The sequence below is a fragment of the Agelaius tricolor genome, unplaced genomic scaffold (genome assembly GCF_023055355.1).
Source record: "Agelaius tricolor isolate 1412-34295 unplaced genomic scaffold, bAgeTri1.0.p SCAF_4, whole genome shotgun sequence".
Lineage (NCBI taxonomy): Eukaryota > Metazoa > Chordata > Aves > Passeriformes > Icteridae > Agelaius > Agelaius tricolor.
In genome coordinates this window covers 12,539,279-12,556,789 of record NW_027269264.1, presented here as the reverse complement: position 1 = coordinate 12,556,789, position 17,511 = coordinate 12,539,279, and the positions used below count along the sequence as shown (strand labels likewise).

At 41.7% G+C, this 17,511-nt stretch overlaps 1 protein-coding gene across 3 annotated transcripts in view; it reads left to right on the top strand.

Annotated features, from left to right (window-relative positions):
* Positions 1–227: 227 nt before the first annotated feature.
* The window catches only part of GNE (glucosamine (UDP-N-acetyl)-2-epimerase/N-acetylmannosamine kinase), a 34,725-nt gene continuing 17,441 nt past the window's right edge, over positions 228–17,511 (top strand). Inside the window, exons 1-5 of one of the 3 annotated variants that reach the window (XM_071424606.1) lie at positions 228–561; positions 13,312–13,520; positions 15,184–15,635; positions 16,669–16,821; positions 17,270–17,482. In XM_071424606.1, coding sequence (XP_071280707.1) covers positions 511–561; positions 13,312–13,520; positions 15,184–15,635; positions 16,669–16,821; positions 17,270–17,482 — 1,078 coding nt within the window. In that variant the 5' untranslated portion in view covers positions 228–510. Of the gene's footprint in view, positions 562–9,254; positions 9,388–11,637; positions 11,778–13,311; positions 13,521–15,183; positions 15,636–16,668; positions 16,822–17,269; positions 17,483–17,511 lie in introns of those variants that run through there. The other 2 variants (XM_071424608.1, XM_071424609.1) reach the window with 2 other exon arrangements.

Genomic DNA, 17,511 nt, shown 5'->3' with positions numbered 1-17,511 from the left:
GAGACAGCTGCATATTCCTGTTGTTCTGACCGGATCTGGGTAGTCTTGGTGATGTTAAACACACAAGGTGTCATGGATATTAGCGGGTAATATCCACAGAGATGCTTGGTAGTAGTAAAGCTGCCTGCATTTCCTCACCGCTGAGTGCTCTGAGGGTACCCAGCAGGGGAGCGGCTCCCCGAGGCACAGGGGAGCGCAAGGAGGCCATACCGGGGGATACCCGGAGTAGGACCCCGCTTCCCACGCCGCCCTGCGGGGATACGGCACGGCCTTAGCGCACGCAGTGCTAAAGCCTCGGACGCCGGGACCACCCCGGAATACGGAGCAGCCTCAGCACAGCCCCTCATCCCTCGACCCTCCGGCGCCTTCCAGCGCCGCGCACACCCCTCCCGACGGCGGGCGGAGGGCGGCGCTTGCAGGGCGGTCCTGGCCCCGGCCCCGGCCGCGGGTGTCTCTCGGCTTGGCAGCGGCAGAGCCGGCCCGGCACAGCGGCGGGGACCGGCGGCCGCCATGGGGACGAACGCGCCGCTGCGCCGGGAGCCGCTGGCCCGCGGCCCCCACGTAAGTCAGGGCTGGGCGCGAAGGGGGCCGCGGGCGGGCCGAGGGCGCTGCGGGGCCGTGCCGCGGCTGAGCCCCGCGGGGCGGCCGGGCAGGCAGCGCTCCGCCGAGCCCTGCGCCGAGCCGGCTCCCGGCACGGGGGGATGCACCCGGGAGGGAGCTGCCTGCCCGCTCGGCGAGGATGTCACGGCAGGCGCCGTCTCCAGGGCCATCGCGGGACCCGCCTCTGTATCTCCGTGTCTTCAGCGGGCACACGGGATTTGGGGCCGTGCCGGCTGATGTTCTGGGCGTTTAGAAGTTCTCGTTAGACCTGTGCTGAATGGTTGCCCTGGGCTGAATTTGTGCCCTTTCTCTCTGGGTTTTTTTCATTACCCAGTCCATAGCAAGCTGTGGGGAGCCAGTGACCTTTTCCAAAGCTAGCACACGGTGCCTTGTAACTGTGACTATCGTTCTTCTATTTGGGAGATGAGAAATTAGATTCACCTACATTAGGTTCACCCATCCTGGAAGGTGGTCTCGGCAAGGGTCTAGAATAATTTTCAGTTTTATTTTGTTGATGTACCTCTGGCAATGATGAATGCCTGAGATTCCAGGTGCTATACTAGTACAAGGAAAAAAGGCATGCATGCTCCAAGGATTCACTTTCAAGCAGGATGTGGACAGGGTTTGGGAAAAGAGACATGAATACAGGCAGGATAACAAGGGGACTTGAGCTCTGTGGGCTAATTTTTCTGGTAGGTTTTCTCAGAGGGTATGCAGCCAACAGGTGAAGTCAACACAACATTGAGGAGAAGGCAGAGGAGAGCTGTACAGCAGGGAGGATAGCAAGTGCAGAAAGGCTGGAAATATGGCACTGGAGAGAGGGCCAAGACTCTTGGGAGGGAGGGGTCCAGAATCCTTGCTCTTTGACCAGCAGTGCCACTGCAGGAAGCAGTGCCTGCTTATGCTGTTGCCCCGGGCCATTGACTTTGACACCTGTAGAGCAGGTTTTGTGGCTGACTGACAGCTGGTTTTAACTACTAGGAGCTATAGCTCTCTGCATGCTTGAAGAGTGCAACAGATATCAGAGGTGATGTCTGCCAAAATACAAAACAAAAGGTGTGTGCCTATCATGGAAGGAAGGCCTGTCCCATTTCAATCTGAATGTCCTACCATGTCAGTTGTTTCTCTGAAGCTTTTCTTTTCCTATCCTCCCTTTCCCCTTGTGTTCCAGTGAGCTTTGACTTCAGATTTGGCACCAGATCTCCCTGAGATCTGGAGGTGTTGAGAAATAACACCTTGGATATTCACCAGTGAAGGTATCTATCTAGGACTCAGATACAGGCTTTAAAGAAACTGATATCCAAAAAGCACTGAAAATATATCTGTTGTATTTATTTTTAAGTAAGAAATTAATTTACATTTTTTGCTGTCTAGTAGCACTGCTTTCCTTTGGTGCTTTGAGTCCAAATCTGAAATCACCATGTCAGCATATCAGATACTGAAGAGTAAATAAACTCAGAGACAAAACTGAAAATTAACAAATCTCCCCATTCATATTAAGGAAATCAAGGGTGCTGATGGAAATTATACAATGTTTGCATATCCCCCGAGATTTTAAATGAGAATGTCAGTACACAGAAACTATGTGGATTGTTTGACTTGGGAGCACTCTTCTACCAGAAGATTTCTCATCTCTGATATGTGTGATGTGCTCTTTAAGCATATCACACTTAACAAGACTACCTACAGCCTGGAGATTTTTAACTAGTAAGAAGGTTGGGGGCCCAAAACTCAGGGACATGAGTCCCATCAACACTGTGCTGCCTGGGGAAGGCAGATTTGTATGGGCTATGTAAAACTGACACTAGGGCAGAGTCAAGGACACCCATAATATTTTCTGCAAATAAGCATGATTTCAAGAAGCCAATCACAGGGATTTTTCCACTAAGTACTTAGTACTAAGGATTGTCCTTTCCAAAATTGTGTTCAAATTTTATGCTTTTTCTTATAACTGTAATCAAATTTTAATTCTAATCAAAAGATTGAGCTGGATCATTGGATATTTGTTTGAGAAAATACAGGCATGACAGCATGACACACAATGCCAGTATTTAATAATTGCCTTTCAGAGACACACAAGACGATTTCAAAAAGCACAGGAAAAGTAAGAGGAAGAGCCTTTCACAACCTGGAGTCTCATTGTCAGATACATTCAGGCTGAGTTTTTTATAAATACTGCCTCAGCAGCCAGGCCAGTCAAAAAGTGGTCTGTGTCCACATGATTCTGAGTAACCTCCTACACCCTGGCACACAGAAGGCCTTGGGAAAAGAGACTGCTATTCTCTTGATAGTGTATGGTCTTTCCCAGAGGGACTCGGCACAGCCTAAGGACATGGGTGTCTATTAGAACGTCTGTTGTAGACTTGCTCTTTCTGCAAAAATCAGGGAATATTTTAGCAGTTATATATCTCTGTAATTCTGGACAATTTTTCATTAAAACATCTGGTACTAAATCAAAGCTTTAATAAAAGAACATGGATAGCAAATCCAGCTGAGAAAATCAGACTATTCTAGAATAACAGCTGACTCAGGCGCTCTGCATGTGGTTGTTTTTCCAGATTAGTATCAGAAAGCCGGAAGGAAATAAGTAAATGGCAATTTAGCATGTGGGGCTTTTTGGGTTTTTTCTAAATGTCATCCTGAATTCCAGAGATTTACTCTTCATCATCAAGATCTTGATTTACTGTCCAATCAAAGCAAATTAACTGATGGTTTGTTGGTTGACGGCTTTAGAAACAGAACCTCTTTTTAAAATTGTGCGCTTGTTTTTGCTTTTCCTTGGCTTTTATTTGTTGTTAGGAAAAACCAAACTTTTTCTGGACATTTCTGGTAATGAAAATAAGGCCTACAGATACTTCAAAAAACAAGGAGACTTTATTCTTTATTCCAGAATTAAAACCACAGATGTACTTTTGTGGAATACCTGATACCACTGTGCTTTTGACTGGCACTTAAGCCTTCTGTTGCATCTCTACAAGCTTCTTCAAATGGAAAATCCGAAATTGTTTCAGGGAATTATAGTAGCCATGTAATAGATTAAGATTTAAGATTCCTCTGAGAGTCACATGTTTAAAGGAGACATTTGAATAACTCACCTAATAATACATAGTGTGTTGAAAGACAGGAGAATCCAGACTTAGTGAAGGGTAGCTACTGCTACACCTGTCCATTTTATATTGTCTCACAAAATTTCCTCACCGGTCTTAGTAAATGTAAACTGACTATCTGCTTTGTACTGTAACTTTACAATCTCATTTTCTTCTTTCATCATATTTTTTGTCTTAGTTAATAGCCAAAATCCACAAACTACACATGAAAGAAATTATTTTAATATGGCAGAAAGGGTAGAAATACATGTTTACTATTATAATTCTTTAATCCTGATAATGGATCACTTCTTAATGGATTTTTTTTTTGTAATTGTGTAGTACAATTAGTACTCCTTAAAATTAGAAATTAGCAATTACCAGAGAAGACATAATAATTCAAATATTGGTAATCTAATAGTCACATTGAAAAACACAGTTGCATTCAAGTAGGAATGCCAAAGAGCCTCAAAAGGATTAGGAGAGATGAAAAAAAAGAACATACCAGTTGGACAGGAACAGCAAAGAGGAATCTCTAGACCAGTGTGCAACACGGCAGGTATTTATTAATAGCGAGAAGTGGCCTGAGTTTGATTCCTCCTTCCTGCCAGACTTTTAACTTTCTTTCAGCACTTCATGTCAATTTGAAGTGAAAAAAGTAGGCAGTCTTAACGTCAGAACTGGTAAAGCTTAACAGAACTTTCTTTCCAGACTTTCACAAATGAGAGGCATTTACATCTTTGGCTGTTGCAGAGTTGGCTCTTTTTTCTTCATGGTTTCCTTGACCAGGTATTTATATATATATATCTGAGGTGGAAATTGGGATCTTGTATTTGGCAAAGTTACTCACTGTCTTACCTAGTGATGAGGTAAGCTTCCAATCAAGTTCATTCTGCACTGGATCACATCCAAATATTCTGAGTATGTAGAGCAACTCTACTCATTCCATTTTGAACATACCCCAAGTTGTTTTAAGAGAACCACATTATCTACTGATCCAGAGGTGTAGATGCACGGCACCATAAGAAGAAGAATTGCATCACAAGAACCACCCCAGCCTAGGCTGCCATCATTGTTCAAGACCAACTGGTTTGAAGCCAGCTTGGGTATGTTGAACTGCATCAGATTTCCCAGTGGTGTCTGATGTGTGTCAAAAACTCGCCAGCAGCAATCATTCCAGTAGGACTGAACCAGAAGTGGAGCTTCAGAAAAAACAGACAAGCTGTAACCCTAACAGCATTGGTTACAAGTGAAGAAAACAGACCCATTTGAAGAATTAAACTGATCACATAAGCAGAGTTAGTCACATGATGACAGCAAAAAGTGGGTCAGTTCCACTATTTTTAGATGGAGTGGGAAGGAAAAGTTTTGTGGTGGTTTTTTTTAGCAGAAGTTAAGATAAAGGCTCAAGACATCGAATGAACTGGGAAAAAAAACCCCAACTACTGAGGTTTCCAGTACTCTTTCCACTGCTTTACATGGGTTTCACGTGGATATTATCCTAGCCTACACTACACACACACACCAACCTGATCAAGGAATTCTCTACAAAGAGGTTGCTTTTTATGCCATGTATCTATCACATTCTACAATCTACCTAGTTACAATAAACTTTACTCACATTTTATAGCATATATGCAAATGCCATTGTTTTGTAACACACCAGCACCAAAATATGCCATCTTTCCAATAAGGAAGAAAAAGGTACTGTAATCTATTACAGAACATTGGAAACTCTTGGAAAAAAAAGTATTGAATGTTTTTTACCTAATTCCTAATTACTTCAATGAGATTCACAATTCTGCTTCTTACTTAGGCTTTTGAAGCACCTAATTTTAACACTGACTTGTGGAATATTTAGATTGGAAAAGAACCTTAAGGTCATCAAGTCCAACCATTAATACAGCACTGCCAAATCCAAAATTAAATCATGTTCCTAAGTGCCACATCTATGTGCCTTTTACATAATTCTAGGGATGATAACTCCAGTACTTCCTTGGGCAGTTGCTTATGATGTTTGATAACCCTTTTAGTGAATATATATTTCTGAATATCTAAGAATAAACCTTCACTGAGGGCACACCCTGAGGTCATTTCCTCTTGTCTGTCATTGTTACTTGGGAAAAGAAACTGATCCCCACCTTGCTACTCATAAGATAGCTCCCTGCATCAGCTTCATTGATTTCTTTGGACAGTATCTTTCCAGAGACAAAGAACAAATTTTCATATAGTTATTGATTTCTTCTCCCTTAGCTGGGAATTCTGTGTCTTACAATCTTAGATGCCCATTTTGTGGGCATAAGACACTGAGCGAAGATGTAAGAGATCTGTATTGTGATGAGAAAAGAATAAATCTCCAAATTTCCCTCTTCATAGCATCTACGGCATTGTCTTATCCCCGATCTTTTCCCCTTCTCTGGAACATCAGATATGAACTGTGATGTGGTTGCCCACAATTGCTGTTAACTGCACACCTCACCTGATAGTTTTCACCAGGAAGAACAAACAGGAAAATGCAGGAAGGTAAAATTTATTAGGCTTTCCCTACTGTGTGTAACTGTTTATATTCTCCTTATATCATGTAGTGCACGGTACTTGGTCTCTTCCTGCAAGGGATATTTATAATGTAGTGCATTCTCAGTAGCTGAACACTACCATGACAGAATCTTCAGAGGTTATCAGTTTGGCTGTGTCAAAAGGGCTTGCTTTTCTGAAAGCCCTGATCTTTAAAATTCAAGTTGCTTTCAGGTTTTAGGCTGGACAGTACAGAATTGATATGTTCAGCTGCTTTTGGAAACCTTAGTGGAAGTTTTTTTACTCTCAGCATGTGTCTTTGACATAAATAAAATGGACATAAATGAAAAATTAAGGAGAAGTAATAAAGATTCACATCATGAAGGTGTTGAAAAGTCATAAAGCTCTGCTTTCAGAAGGTAATAAGTAACACACAGTGCTTAGCACCAGTGCCGAAGATCAGAGTGGTACTGATTCTGTCTGTCCACACTATCCATCTCCTGGCCACCGTCATGCAGCGACCATCCCAGTTAAGCACCTTTCACCTTTTGCAGATGGGTTTCCAGCAAATTCAAACCAGCTGCAAACCAAACCCATTCTTCTGTTCAGATCTTAAGCAACATGACTTCTCCCAAAACTAGTAAGCTCCTCATCTCCAACATTTCCCAACACTTTGACACTAATGACCATTTAGTCTCTGCAGAGCCTTTACTATTCCTGCAGAGATTTCTGATGAGGGAAGTGCCAATGAATTTTCTGGATACTGAGACCCTGCTACTCTAATGAACCCCTTCACAGCCACAGGCCTTGTCAAGGCCCTCTTCACAGTGTCATTGGAGATTTTGAGCAGCAAAGCATAAAACCAACTGAAGCAGGCAGATTATGGGCTGAGACTTCTCCTCCCATCTCATCATCTCATCTCATCTCATCTCATCTCATCTCATCTCATCTCTCTGCACAGCATTTGTCTCTCTGCTGAGAAGCCTTGAGGCAGGGCTCACTCAGTAACAAGAAAAATTTAATCTTGTTTATGAAATATGTGAGGTCTGGGAGAAATAACCAAAAGGAACATAAACTTTCTTGTTTCTTCTGCACCTTTTACTGCAACATGCTGAAACACCATTAGAACATTTACAGAAAAAATCACATGAAGAGATGCACTGATGGTGTTGTAAGAGTAATTAACTCTCAATGTGGTTGCTTCTAGCTGTGTTAGTACTAGTATAAACCGGAGTCTGCCCATATGTTCACACTTTCATACACTCATGCTCAAATATGATTCAGGCTCTTCTTCAGTGTTTCAGTGAAACCAAACATAGATATGCTGGCAAGCTTATCATAACCTGAAAGCATTTACAGCAGACAATTCAAATGCCATATTTATTTAATATGGCATTTCCAGAATGTACATGGGTTTTTTAGCAATGTGCATAAAGTAAATCTAGTGATGCAGAGAAGAATGAAAATAATTTAAATTGGACATGAATTGAAACTAAGGTGCCTATCAGTTGCTATTACTGCATGTGGTCAGTATTGCAAGCAAAGATGCCTGGTAATTTCAGAAGTGGGTGTGCTGCAATATTCTCAAAACACTAAGTCTTTGCAGAGCTGTGACTCATTGAACCACAGCTGTCTGAGGACTTTCTGAATGTCAGCATAGGATAAGATCCTTTCTACCTCTCTTGGGAAACAGTCAGATCATCACTTCAAATTCCCAAGGGCAAGTCGTTAAGGGTTTTTACTTTAATAATCACTCTTGAAGATATTTTTTCTTTTAGCTGAAAACTTCAGTAATTGTTTCTTAAAGTCTTTTTAAACAAATATTTGTAACTGCTAGGAAAGTCAACCTTTTTCTCCCTGATAAAGGCCAGAAATGCAGTTATCTCATTCCTTGCACCTACTTTCTTCTAAGTATGTCAGACAAGAGTCACTCTTACAGCTAATTTTTCTAAGAATTAAAGGGCAAAGCTAGAAGGGATATGAGACCCCTCAGGTATTATATGGATAAACAAAGATACAATCTGGACTGAAAAACTGTGGCAAAGTTCAGGTACCAAATAGCTGAATGTTGTACAGGCTTGTTCCAATGTATGGCCCTACCACACTAGACTCAGGTTTCAGCCACACAAATGTGAAATCAGAGAAATAAAAATGGGGAAAGAATTGTCCTTTTACTAGGACTGCGTGACACCATTTCAGCTACTGAAATGTTTTAGGTAGTTTCATAGCAGAATATAGTGGGCACAGGTTGCTGATGTTACACATGGTGCCTCAGGTATTGAGCTAGGAACCAAGTCACAGTCACTTCACTAATGTGAGACTTGATCTCAAAACGCCTCCAGCTTGAGAAAACAAACCACATCTCTTTTACAGTCAACTGGAACGCAGATGACAGCAACACCTGGTAGTTGGTTTAACAGCTTTTTTGATTGTGCTGCATGCCAATGAAGTTGTCATTTGGCGACGCCCTGGGCTGAATTAATGCCAAAATTATAAAATTCTGCCTCATGCCCAGTCACTCTTCATGGGCTACTGGCAGGTGCTCTGACTGGGGGGCTGTAGTTCCTCACAGCCTGCACCATCAGGCTAATGCTTCCATACACCCCTGTAGGCTGTTTGTCCGAACTGTGCATCTCCTAGAGCACCCCCACAGCCCCTCGTTCCCTGACAGCCCTCACTTTAAAAGGTCTTAACACGATGGCAGTCGCCACTGAAGCCGTGTGATCATCCAGCGGTTTTAATTAGCTACCTCAGATGTGTATATATGGAGTATTCCATATATAAACCGACTCTGAGGTGGGACAATATGTTCTTATAGACGATATGGCTCCTCTTTAGGAGAATTTCTTCACAGAAAGCCCGATGAGACATTGGAACGGGCTGCCATTGCAATGGAGTCACCGTCCATTTTTTAAGGAAAGACTGGATGTGGCAATCAGTGCCATGGTGTCGTTGGCAGGGAGGTGTTGGCTCCTAAGTTGGACTCGGTGACCTCAGAGGCCTTTTCCAAGCTAATTGGTTCTGTGATTCTGCGATGACAAACCCGCACGCGGCCCTACGGGCGTGCCGGGGGCTGCCCGGGCCTCGGGCCAGCGGGGCGCGGCCGGGGCAGACCCCTCCTCTGCGCTCACTTCCTGCGGGGCGGGGCTTGCTGCCTGCGGATGCGAGCGGCCCTGGCGCCGGCAAGGTGACTGTGGGGCGGCCGCGCAGGGCCGGGCCGGGCCCACCTCTCCGCCGCCCATGTGCGGGGAGGCGGCAGCAGCGGGAGCGCGGCGGGGCGGGGGCGGGAGCGCGGCTGTGCCTGGGGGCGGGGCGGGGCGCGTCTCCGCGGAATGCGGGGATCCAGAGCCCCGGAGATGCGGTACGGGTCCCCGGGAAGAGCGGGATCCAGAGCCCCCGCAGGAGAAAGGTGCGCACGGGGACACTGTCCAGAGGAGCAGAGAAAGCGGCGGGCCGCTGGCGTGGCTTGTCCCCGTGGCTTGTGCGGAAGCGGGGGAGTACCGGGACAGCCTTGTGTAACAAGTGAATGGCCTGAAGTGTCAGGGCGGGTTTAGATTGGATATTACGAACAGGCACTTCACCCAGAGGATGGCTTGGACGGACTCCCTAAGGAAGTGGTCACAGCACCAGCCTAACAGGGTTCAATGCTCTCGGGCACATGCATGCTTGGGTTGTCCTGTGCAGGAGTAAGAGTTGGACTCAATGATCTTTGTGGTTCCCTTCCAGTTCAGCATTGCAGTAATCATATTCTGTGATTCTTATCAGTATTTGGAGAAGCACAGGGGTTGATCCCTTGCACCAGGAAGGGGTCTGTTGGAGACATCAGCCACATTCATGGGGGGAATGGTGGGGAGCATTTTTTGCCTTAAAACATGTGCAGGGCGATGGATGCTTTTCCATCCTCACAGAGGTGTTTGAGGGTGTCATTTGATGTTTGGTCACCTGCACTCGGCTCTAGGAAGAGGCCCTGGGTGTGTGTGCACACAGGCGATGTAGAAACCGATGGCTCAGCAGATGAGTGGAGAAGGGTGGTGGGAATACAGATACTGGTAAACGGTGTGGGAAGAGCTCAGGGTACAGTAACCTGTGTGCCACACAGCAAAGCAGTTGGGAAGATGAAATTGCCTTCAACGCATGGGCATACACAGAGTGTAGAGACGGGGTCTTTGATTTTATAAGCCAGTGTTTCAGAGGTGTGAATGTAGAGTATAGAGTATACAGGTGGTGTCATTTGTTTGTGAAACAGTGATCGAGGGGTGTCTCATGCTCTGGGGCCTGCTAAGAGAAATAGTAGCTGCTTGGCTGCTGTAAAGTCTGGTCCAGAATTTCCCAGTCTCAAAAAGTCCTTGAATCTGTAATAATCTAAAAGCTTTAGGATGGAATATAGAAGAGCAGTAGACCAAAGCACATGGAGATTAAATATTTCAAGTAGTCCTTCATGGAAGACTGTTTTATTTCTTTACCCTTCTGCTAAAGATTGCTAGTTCCTGCAAGGTGGAAGAGATAGACCTTGGAACAGGAGGATCCCCAGCTAGAGAGTTCTAAGTAGATCAAACTCAGTATATCATCAAACGTCTAGAAACTAAGAGGCAAATGTCAGTGATTCATTATTTCATATAATTTTGGTGAACAGTCCTGAAAAGAGATGACTTGCCTGCAAAAGCTGATAATAAATTCTAAAACCGCAATGGTAACAAAATTTTGTAACTTGGGCATCACAGCTATGCTTGAAGGAATTTGCTGTTAATGGCTGAAGGGACTTGTCCATTGCTTTTTGACAGTGAATACTGTCTGAAATTAAGAATTATTTTTCCATTTAGGCTCAGAAAAGTTTGGAGTCAGGATAGAATAATGTCTGTTATTAAACTGTGATGTGGCAATACATCAGATGTTTAGGAAACATCCAAGTTATCCTAGAAAACAATAAACCAATTTAATTAGTGGCAAATTTCCACATGCAGTTGATAATTATACTGCATTGTTACCTACTTTATACTAGGGTAAATATTTTGGTTCTTCAGATAAGCAGGTGTTTAAAATTAAAAAGCAATAGAAAACCTGTCTGCGCCAAGGCCAATGTCTGCACTTGGCAGCTTTTTGAAGCTACTGGGTTACAGAGTTTTAAGGCAGTACTGGAAATAATTCTGCTTTGAAATATGTTAACAGAAGTTGAAATGGACAAATATCAGGAATTTCCTTTGATTCTAGTCAATTCAGACAGATTTGAAGTGTCTCCACATCTACGTCTAAAATTATTTCAAGAGACCATTACTACAGCCAGATACTAACTGTAATTAAATGAGATCTTCATGGCTGGAAAGATATGTGGGCTAGTGATTCAGTCCTGTTGGATCTGTGAAAAAATGGTGGAAAAAGATTTTATTTTTTCTCAACTTACAGACCTTCTGTTTTAGGAGATGGTATGTTCTGTGTCTGGATGGAAGGTTTTTAGAATTTCAGACAATGCTTGAAGAAAAAAGAAGGACAGAAAACTATTCTGCTTCTTAAAAGACTGTTTTGCATAAATGAAGAGAAACTGCTTTGTCAGAGGGGTCATGGTGGTCCTAGCTCAGACAGGTAACTTGGAGTTAGCAGACTTCGTTTTAGTTTGCTTTGTCACTTCCTTATTTTGCAGTTTTTTACTTTGGCTTCTTGTTTTATATAGTATAGAATATGTATGCAGCAGTGACCAACTTGAAGAGTTTTGTGGGAGGTTTGGCTCTAGTTATACTAATATTGTTCATGCAGTTTCAAAGAACAAGCTTATAGGTGTGTCAAAAGTGGCATTCACATCTTGATCACCATTTTATTTGAATCAGTGGCTAGTTTTACATAAATAATGACAGGACGTTGTGCTCAGAACCACCTTCGAAGAGAGGTTGTTTTAGAAATGAGGAAAACAGTGGGGTCTGTTAGATCTGAGTCTGGCTGGTGTCACTGCCAGTGATAGTCACTGCTAGTTTTCTCTGATAGTTTCCACTGGTAGTTTTGCAGAGCCGTAATGGATTGCAAGTGGACTAGAGATACCACGTTGCCTTTGACAACTTGGCATAGATTCCTGATCACCCTGATGTTGCTATTACACCAAAGCATTGTATGGTCATGTGTGATGAAACCTAAACTAATGTCTTAAAAATAGGGAAATCTTGAAATTTTGTAAGTTGAATCTTGATTTTGAAAGTTTCATGAGAGTGTGATATCACAGTAGCCTTTCTTTTATAACTTTACTGAAAAAATCTGAATGCAGTCTAAAAGGAGCATGGAATTGCTCCTCTTAATATTATCATGTATTGTCACACTTTTCTAGCTGGCAAAATCAATAGAGAGATTGATACTGCTTTGAGTCAAGGATAAGCAAGCCTTGTCCATTAATCCAGAAGAAGTTGCATCTGCAGAGTGGAACAAAAATCTGAAATCTGATATAACATCAAATTTATACCAAAAGGATGGTGTTTACTTAAACTCTTGCTAACACCTTAGTAATTTCTGTTTGGGAGGAGAAGAAATTGGGTTATTTTGATGTTTTGTATTATTGATTTTCCTAATGTACTTTGGCCTACAAAAGGGTATGTAGGGTTTTGGAAATAAATGTTTAACTTGCTTTACCTCACCAAAATGTGTTTAATGGAGATACATAAGCTGTCTTAGTCAAAAACTTCTTATTTTTGTTTACAGAGTCTGTCAGTGGATGCATCTGAGCAATTTATTCCATTCTTTTATTTGGACTATGAGATTTTCTTTCTTTCATTAACTAAGGCAGAATAGTTTTTCTACTTATGCAGAGGTTTCCATCAGAACAGGGAGAAGTAATTTTACTGTTTGATTACAACTGAACTTCATAACACTTAAATATTGTTAATACAGAATTTTTATATACGTTTTGTAGAAATAGAAGCATTAAAATTGAGTTTTAACTGGAAAAAAAACTTTCTATTCTAAATTTTGGAAGGAGAACCCATTTGTTTTGTTAGGTACTAGATGTTCATTATAAGTGCAGTAGTATCCATATTTGGGGCTGCACTTGTGTGTATTGTTCATGAAGTGATTATCATTTGATGTAAGTAAATTACTATTATTAATGACACACTTCTTGTTTTCTCTGTTATGTCAGGAGGTGTACTTCAAGAATCTTTCAAAACAGAAGCAAAAGGAAGTAATGGAGAAGAATGGAAACAACCACAAACTTCGTGTTTGTGTTGCTACTTGCAACCGTGCTGATTATTCAAAATTAGCTCCCATTATGTTTGGTATTAAGGCAGAACCACAGTTTTTTGAGCTTGATGTGGTAGTGCTTGGTTCCCACCTGATTGATGATTATGGGTAAGGTGAATTTTTATCTACCAGTATATTTCTGAGGTGTTAGCAATGATAATATGAACATTAGGTAAAACAAACTCTTGGCATCATGAGTGCAGACAACAAAGTTTTACATTTTTTTTTCCAGAATTTTATTTTGCAGCTTCTTATGAGATTGCATATTTTATGCAATCATTTTTTTCAGGCAGTCTTTGAATTCTAGAAAGTTTTGTGCAAATGCTGTAACTGAGACCCCAAAAAGAATCACAGGCTTTATGAAGTGAGAAAGTGATGTAGTGGGTTTTTCCCTGAAACCTGGTGATTATCAAATGGAAATGTGCTACAGTTTTTTAGTTTTCATAGAGAAAAGAGCCTCCTCAGTCATGTTAAATTGCAGCTCTTCTGCTTTACAGTTATTGGAGAAAGTACATATTGCATATGCCAGGAGGACACTGTTACTTCTTACTTCCAGTGTTGTGGAAGCAGGAAACTGTCGTCATATGTTTCTGACAAAATGAATGACAAAATTTAATAACAAAATAATAGCTATATGGTTGTCTGGTCATGTATGGGTAGGTGGGAGAGAACTAGTAAGACAGGATGTTCCACTGGTGACTGTTCTCTTTATGCACATTACAGCACTCTGTTCCTTGCTTTGTACTGGACGTTGTTTCCATCCAGTAACATGGCAAGGTGAATTCAACATCACAAAAGTAACCTGATTAAAAATAAAACAAAACAGTTTAACTTCTTGACAGGTTAGTATGTTGAATTGCACCCTCTCTGATTGGAGAAATAAAGTAGTTCCGTGTCATTTGCCATAAACGACAAACGTGGCCCTGATTTCTCCATATCACATAACCCTTGGCTGTCTGCAAGACTTGTGCAAAGTAATACAAAATACTACTTTTCCAGTGCCAAGGTGTTTAACGTTTGTCTCTGTATTGTGAATGATTTGTAATGCACAAAGCAAACAGTAGAGATTTTGATCTGGCAAACATAAATGCACAGTCTCGCTTGTCTCCTAGATTTTCACCTTTCAAAAAGCAAAGAATACAGAAACAAAGAGAAAAAAAGTTTTCTGAGATGAATGTACATAATCAGGAAAATGGTAGGTCTGTGAAGGATATTTGTAAATGGAGTTGGAAATTTAATGAAATTTATGCTCTATAAATGCGAGCCCCTTTACTCAGTAAAATAAAAAGGATATGCCTTAAAAAAATACAGAATCTGAAATAATATATGCTACCTGCAGGATGTTTTCTTTAAACATACAGGCCTCAGCTTTGCATCACATTGGTTGTTGTATTTATAGAGTTGTCCACAGAAAAGTCAATAAACGTACTCTTTCTGACAGGAAGTCATGCCATATCTATTCTCTGTAAGTCTCGGTGGACATACGAATAAAGAGTTTGATTTCTGAGGATTTCCAAAATGTGTTCAGCACAGTTCTTCCTTAATGGTGTCTAGAAAAACTGGATGTTTGGAATATTAGGGAGGATCTTCACACAGATGAGAAGATTCTGTTAAAATCTTAAAAGCTACTTTCCTCAGTGAAGAAGATGTGGAAAGCAAGTATTTTTTCAACCCCAGTACAGCTGTTGTAATTTATGTTTATTTTGTGAAGCAACATTGCTGTAAAATCAAGTTGTATTTACTCTAATAATGCTTTTTCTCTGCCCTTCAGTAATACCTATCGTATGATTGAACAAGATGACTTTGATATTCATACAAGACTGCACACCATCGTGAGAGGGGAGGATGAGGCAGCTATGGTGGAGTCAGTGGGCCTTGCATTAGTCAAGTTACCTGATGTCCTCAACCGCCTGAAACCTGACATAATGATAGTTCATGGGGACAGATTCGATGCTTTGGCCCTGGCCACGTCTGCAGCCCTGATGAACATTCGCATTCTTCACATTGAAGGTGGGGAAGTCAGTGGGACCATCGATGACTCCATCAGACATGCCATAACCAAACTGGCCCATTACCACGTGTGCTGCACGAGGAGTGCAGAGCAGCACCTGATAGCCATGTGTGAAGACCACGACCGCATCCTTTTAGCAGGCTGTCCCTCGTATGACAAGCTTCTCTCTGCCAAAAACAAAGACTACATGAGTATTATTAGCATGTGGCTAGGTAAGCGGGCCACTTCTTATGTTTTTCTCACATGCCTTTGAACACTAGACAAACTCAGTAAGTAGGCTATCAGTCTACTTACAGTCTATATTAAAAATAATATATATTTTTAATAGTACTTGGTATTTCTTTCTACATTTGCTTTCATTCTGCCACATACAACTGAAAAGCTACTAATCTATTTCACTGAACACTTCCAGACCTTTCACCAAGTCAAAAAATAACTCCTTAAATGGGTAATTTCTCTGAGCTGAACAATTTAAAAGCAGAACAGAACAGTCTTTAAAAAGAACAGTCTTACATGAGCAGTTACTTTGGTGTAGTAGAGTTTTAGTTAAATAGAATCAAAGCTGTTCAGGCCTAATATAAAAAAAATCATACAGAATTTGTATTATGAACCTTTTTTTGAGGAATGCACTGCAACAGGACAACATGCACCAAAGGCTTTTGGTGTTTAATACTGACTGACTTAGAAATAATTCCTGTAAACAGTGTGGTTTTATGTTTGCTTTTTATCTTTGACAAAGCAGTGTCCTGTATGGCTACCATGTGTAGAAGCAGGATTTTTTTTCAATCAGTATGTTTTGCAGATAAATGTTTATCAAATGTACTAAGACAAGTGTGACTGCCTGTTTTAAAACCGTGGAAATGAGGTCTTTGCTTGAGAATGGACAACTGACAGAAAATCAGAGCAGCTTCAGGAGTTAGTCCAGATTTATAGTGGTGTGAGAACAGTGTCTTGATCTCCTGGTATAGTCTTGGAAAGCTTCAGAAGTAGGCTTGCAAGTTAACAGTTTGTAGACATTTAGGCAGTGGTCTCTAAAATTATGAGACGTGCTTAGGTCAATAACAAGCTAGGCTACCCTGTAAGTCCCTTGATTTTTATTCTAGCATTTTGCCTATGTGTTAGATATATCCCATTCGGTGCCTCAACTTTTCAGGGTTTCACATTTGTAGTTCTAAAAGTATGTCCTTTCTTCCTCTTGCTATTCTACGCCAATAAAAAAACTTCTCTTGCCCTCCATTTGGACAGGTGAAGATGTCAAAACCAGAGATTATATAGTTGCTCTGCAGCATCCTGTAACCACAGATATTAAACATTCCATAAAGATGTTTGAGCTGACACTAGATGCACTCATCTCCTTCAACAAGAGAACACTTGTTCTATTCCCTAATGTGGATGCAGGTGAGTAGAATACCTTCATGACGGAGTGACACATAACAGATTGTCTTCAAAAGAGTGCTTTTATCCCAGGTCCTCCAGCCAGATGGAAATAGCTGGATTGTGTCAGCCTCGTGGGTGCATCTGCTGCAGCTCTATGTTCACATTGCTAGAGGACATTTCAGTTTTTCAGTGTGGGAAGGAAAATGAGGAGAAACCAGGTGACATGTAGGAGCAATATTAGTGCCTCTTAAATTAGCTTAAAACTACAAAGACACTTTTGCAGTGAATTCTTGTGTCAAACTTTGGCATATGTGCTGACTAAATGATTTACAGTGTAAGGATAAAAAGAGCAAAAACCTGTTCGGAGCTAGCAACTCAGTGAATGGCTGGCTACTATATTCTTTGTGTGCCTGGACTTTGATTTTAAAAGTAGAACTTAAATCATTTATTGTACTTTGCTTTTCTGTAGGAAGCAAAGAGATGGTTCGTGTGATGAGGAAGAAGGGCATTGAACACCATCCCAATTTTCGGGCAGTGAAGCATGTGCCATTTGACCAGTTCATTCAGCTAGTTGCTCACGCTGGTTGTATGATTGGTAACAGCAGTTGTGGTGTCAGAGAGGTGGGAGCGTTTGGCACACCTGTCATCAACCTGGGGACACGGCAGACAGGAAGAGAAACAGGTACATGTTTGCTTAACTGCGTTTTGTAG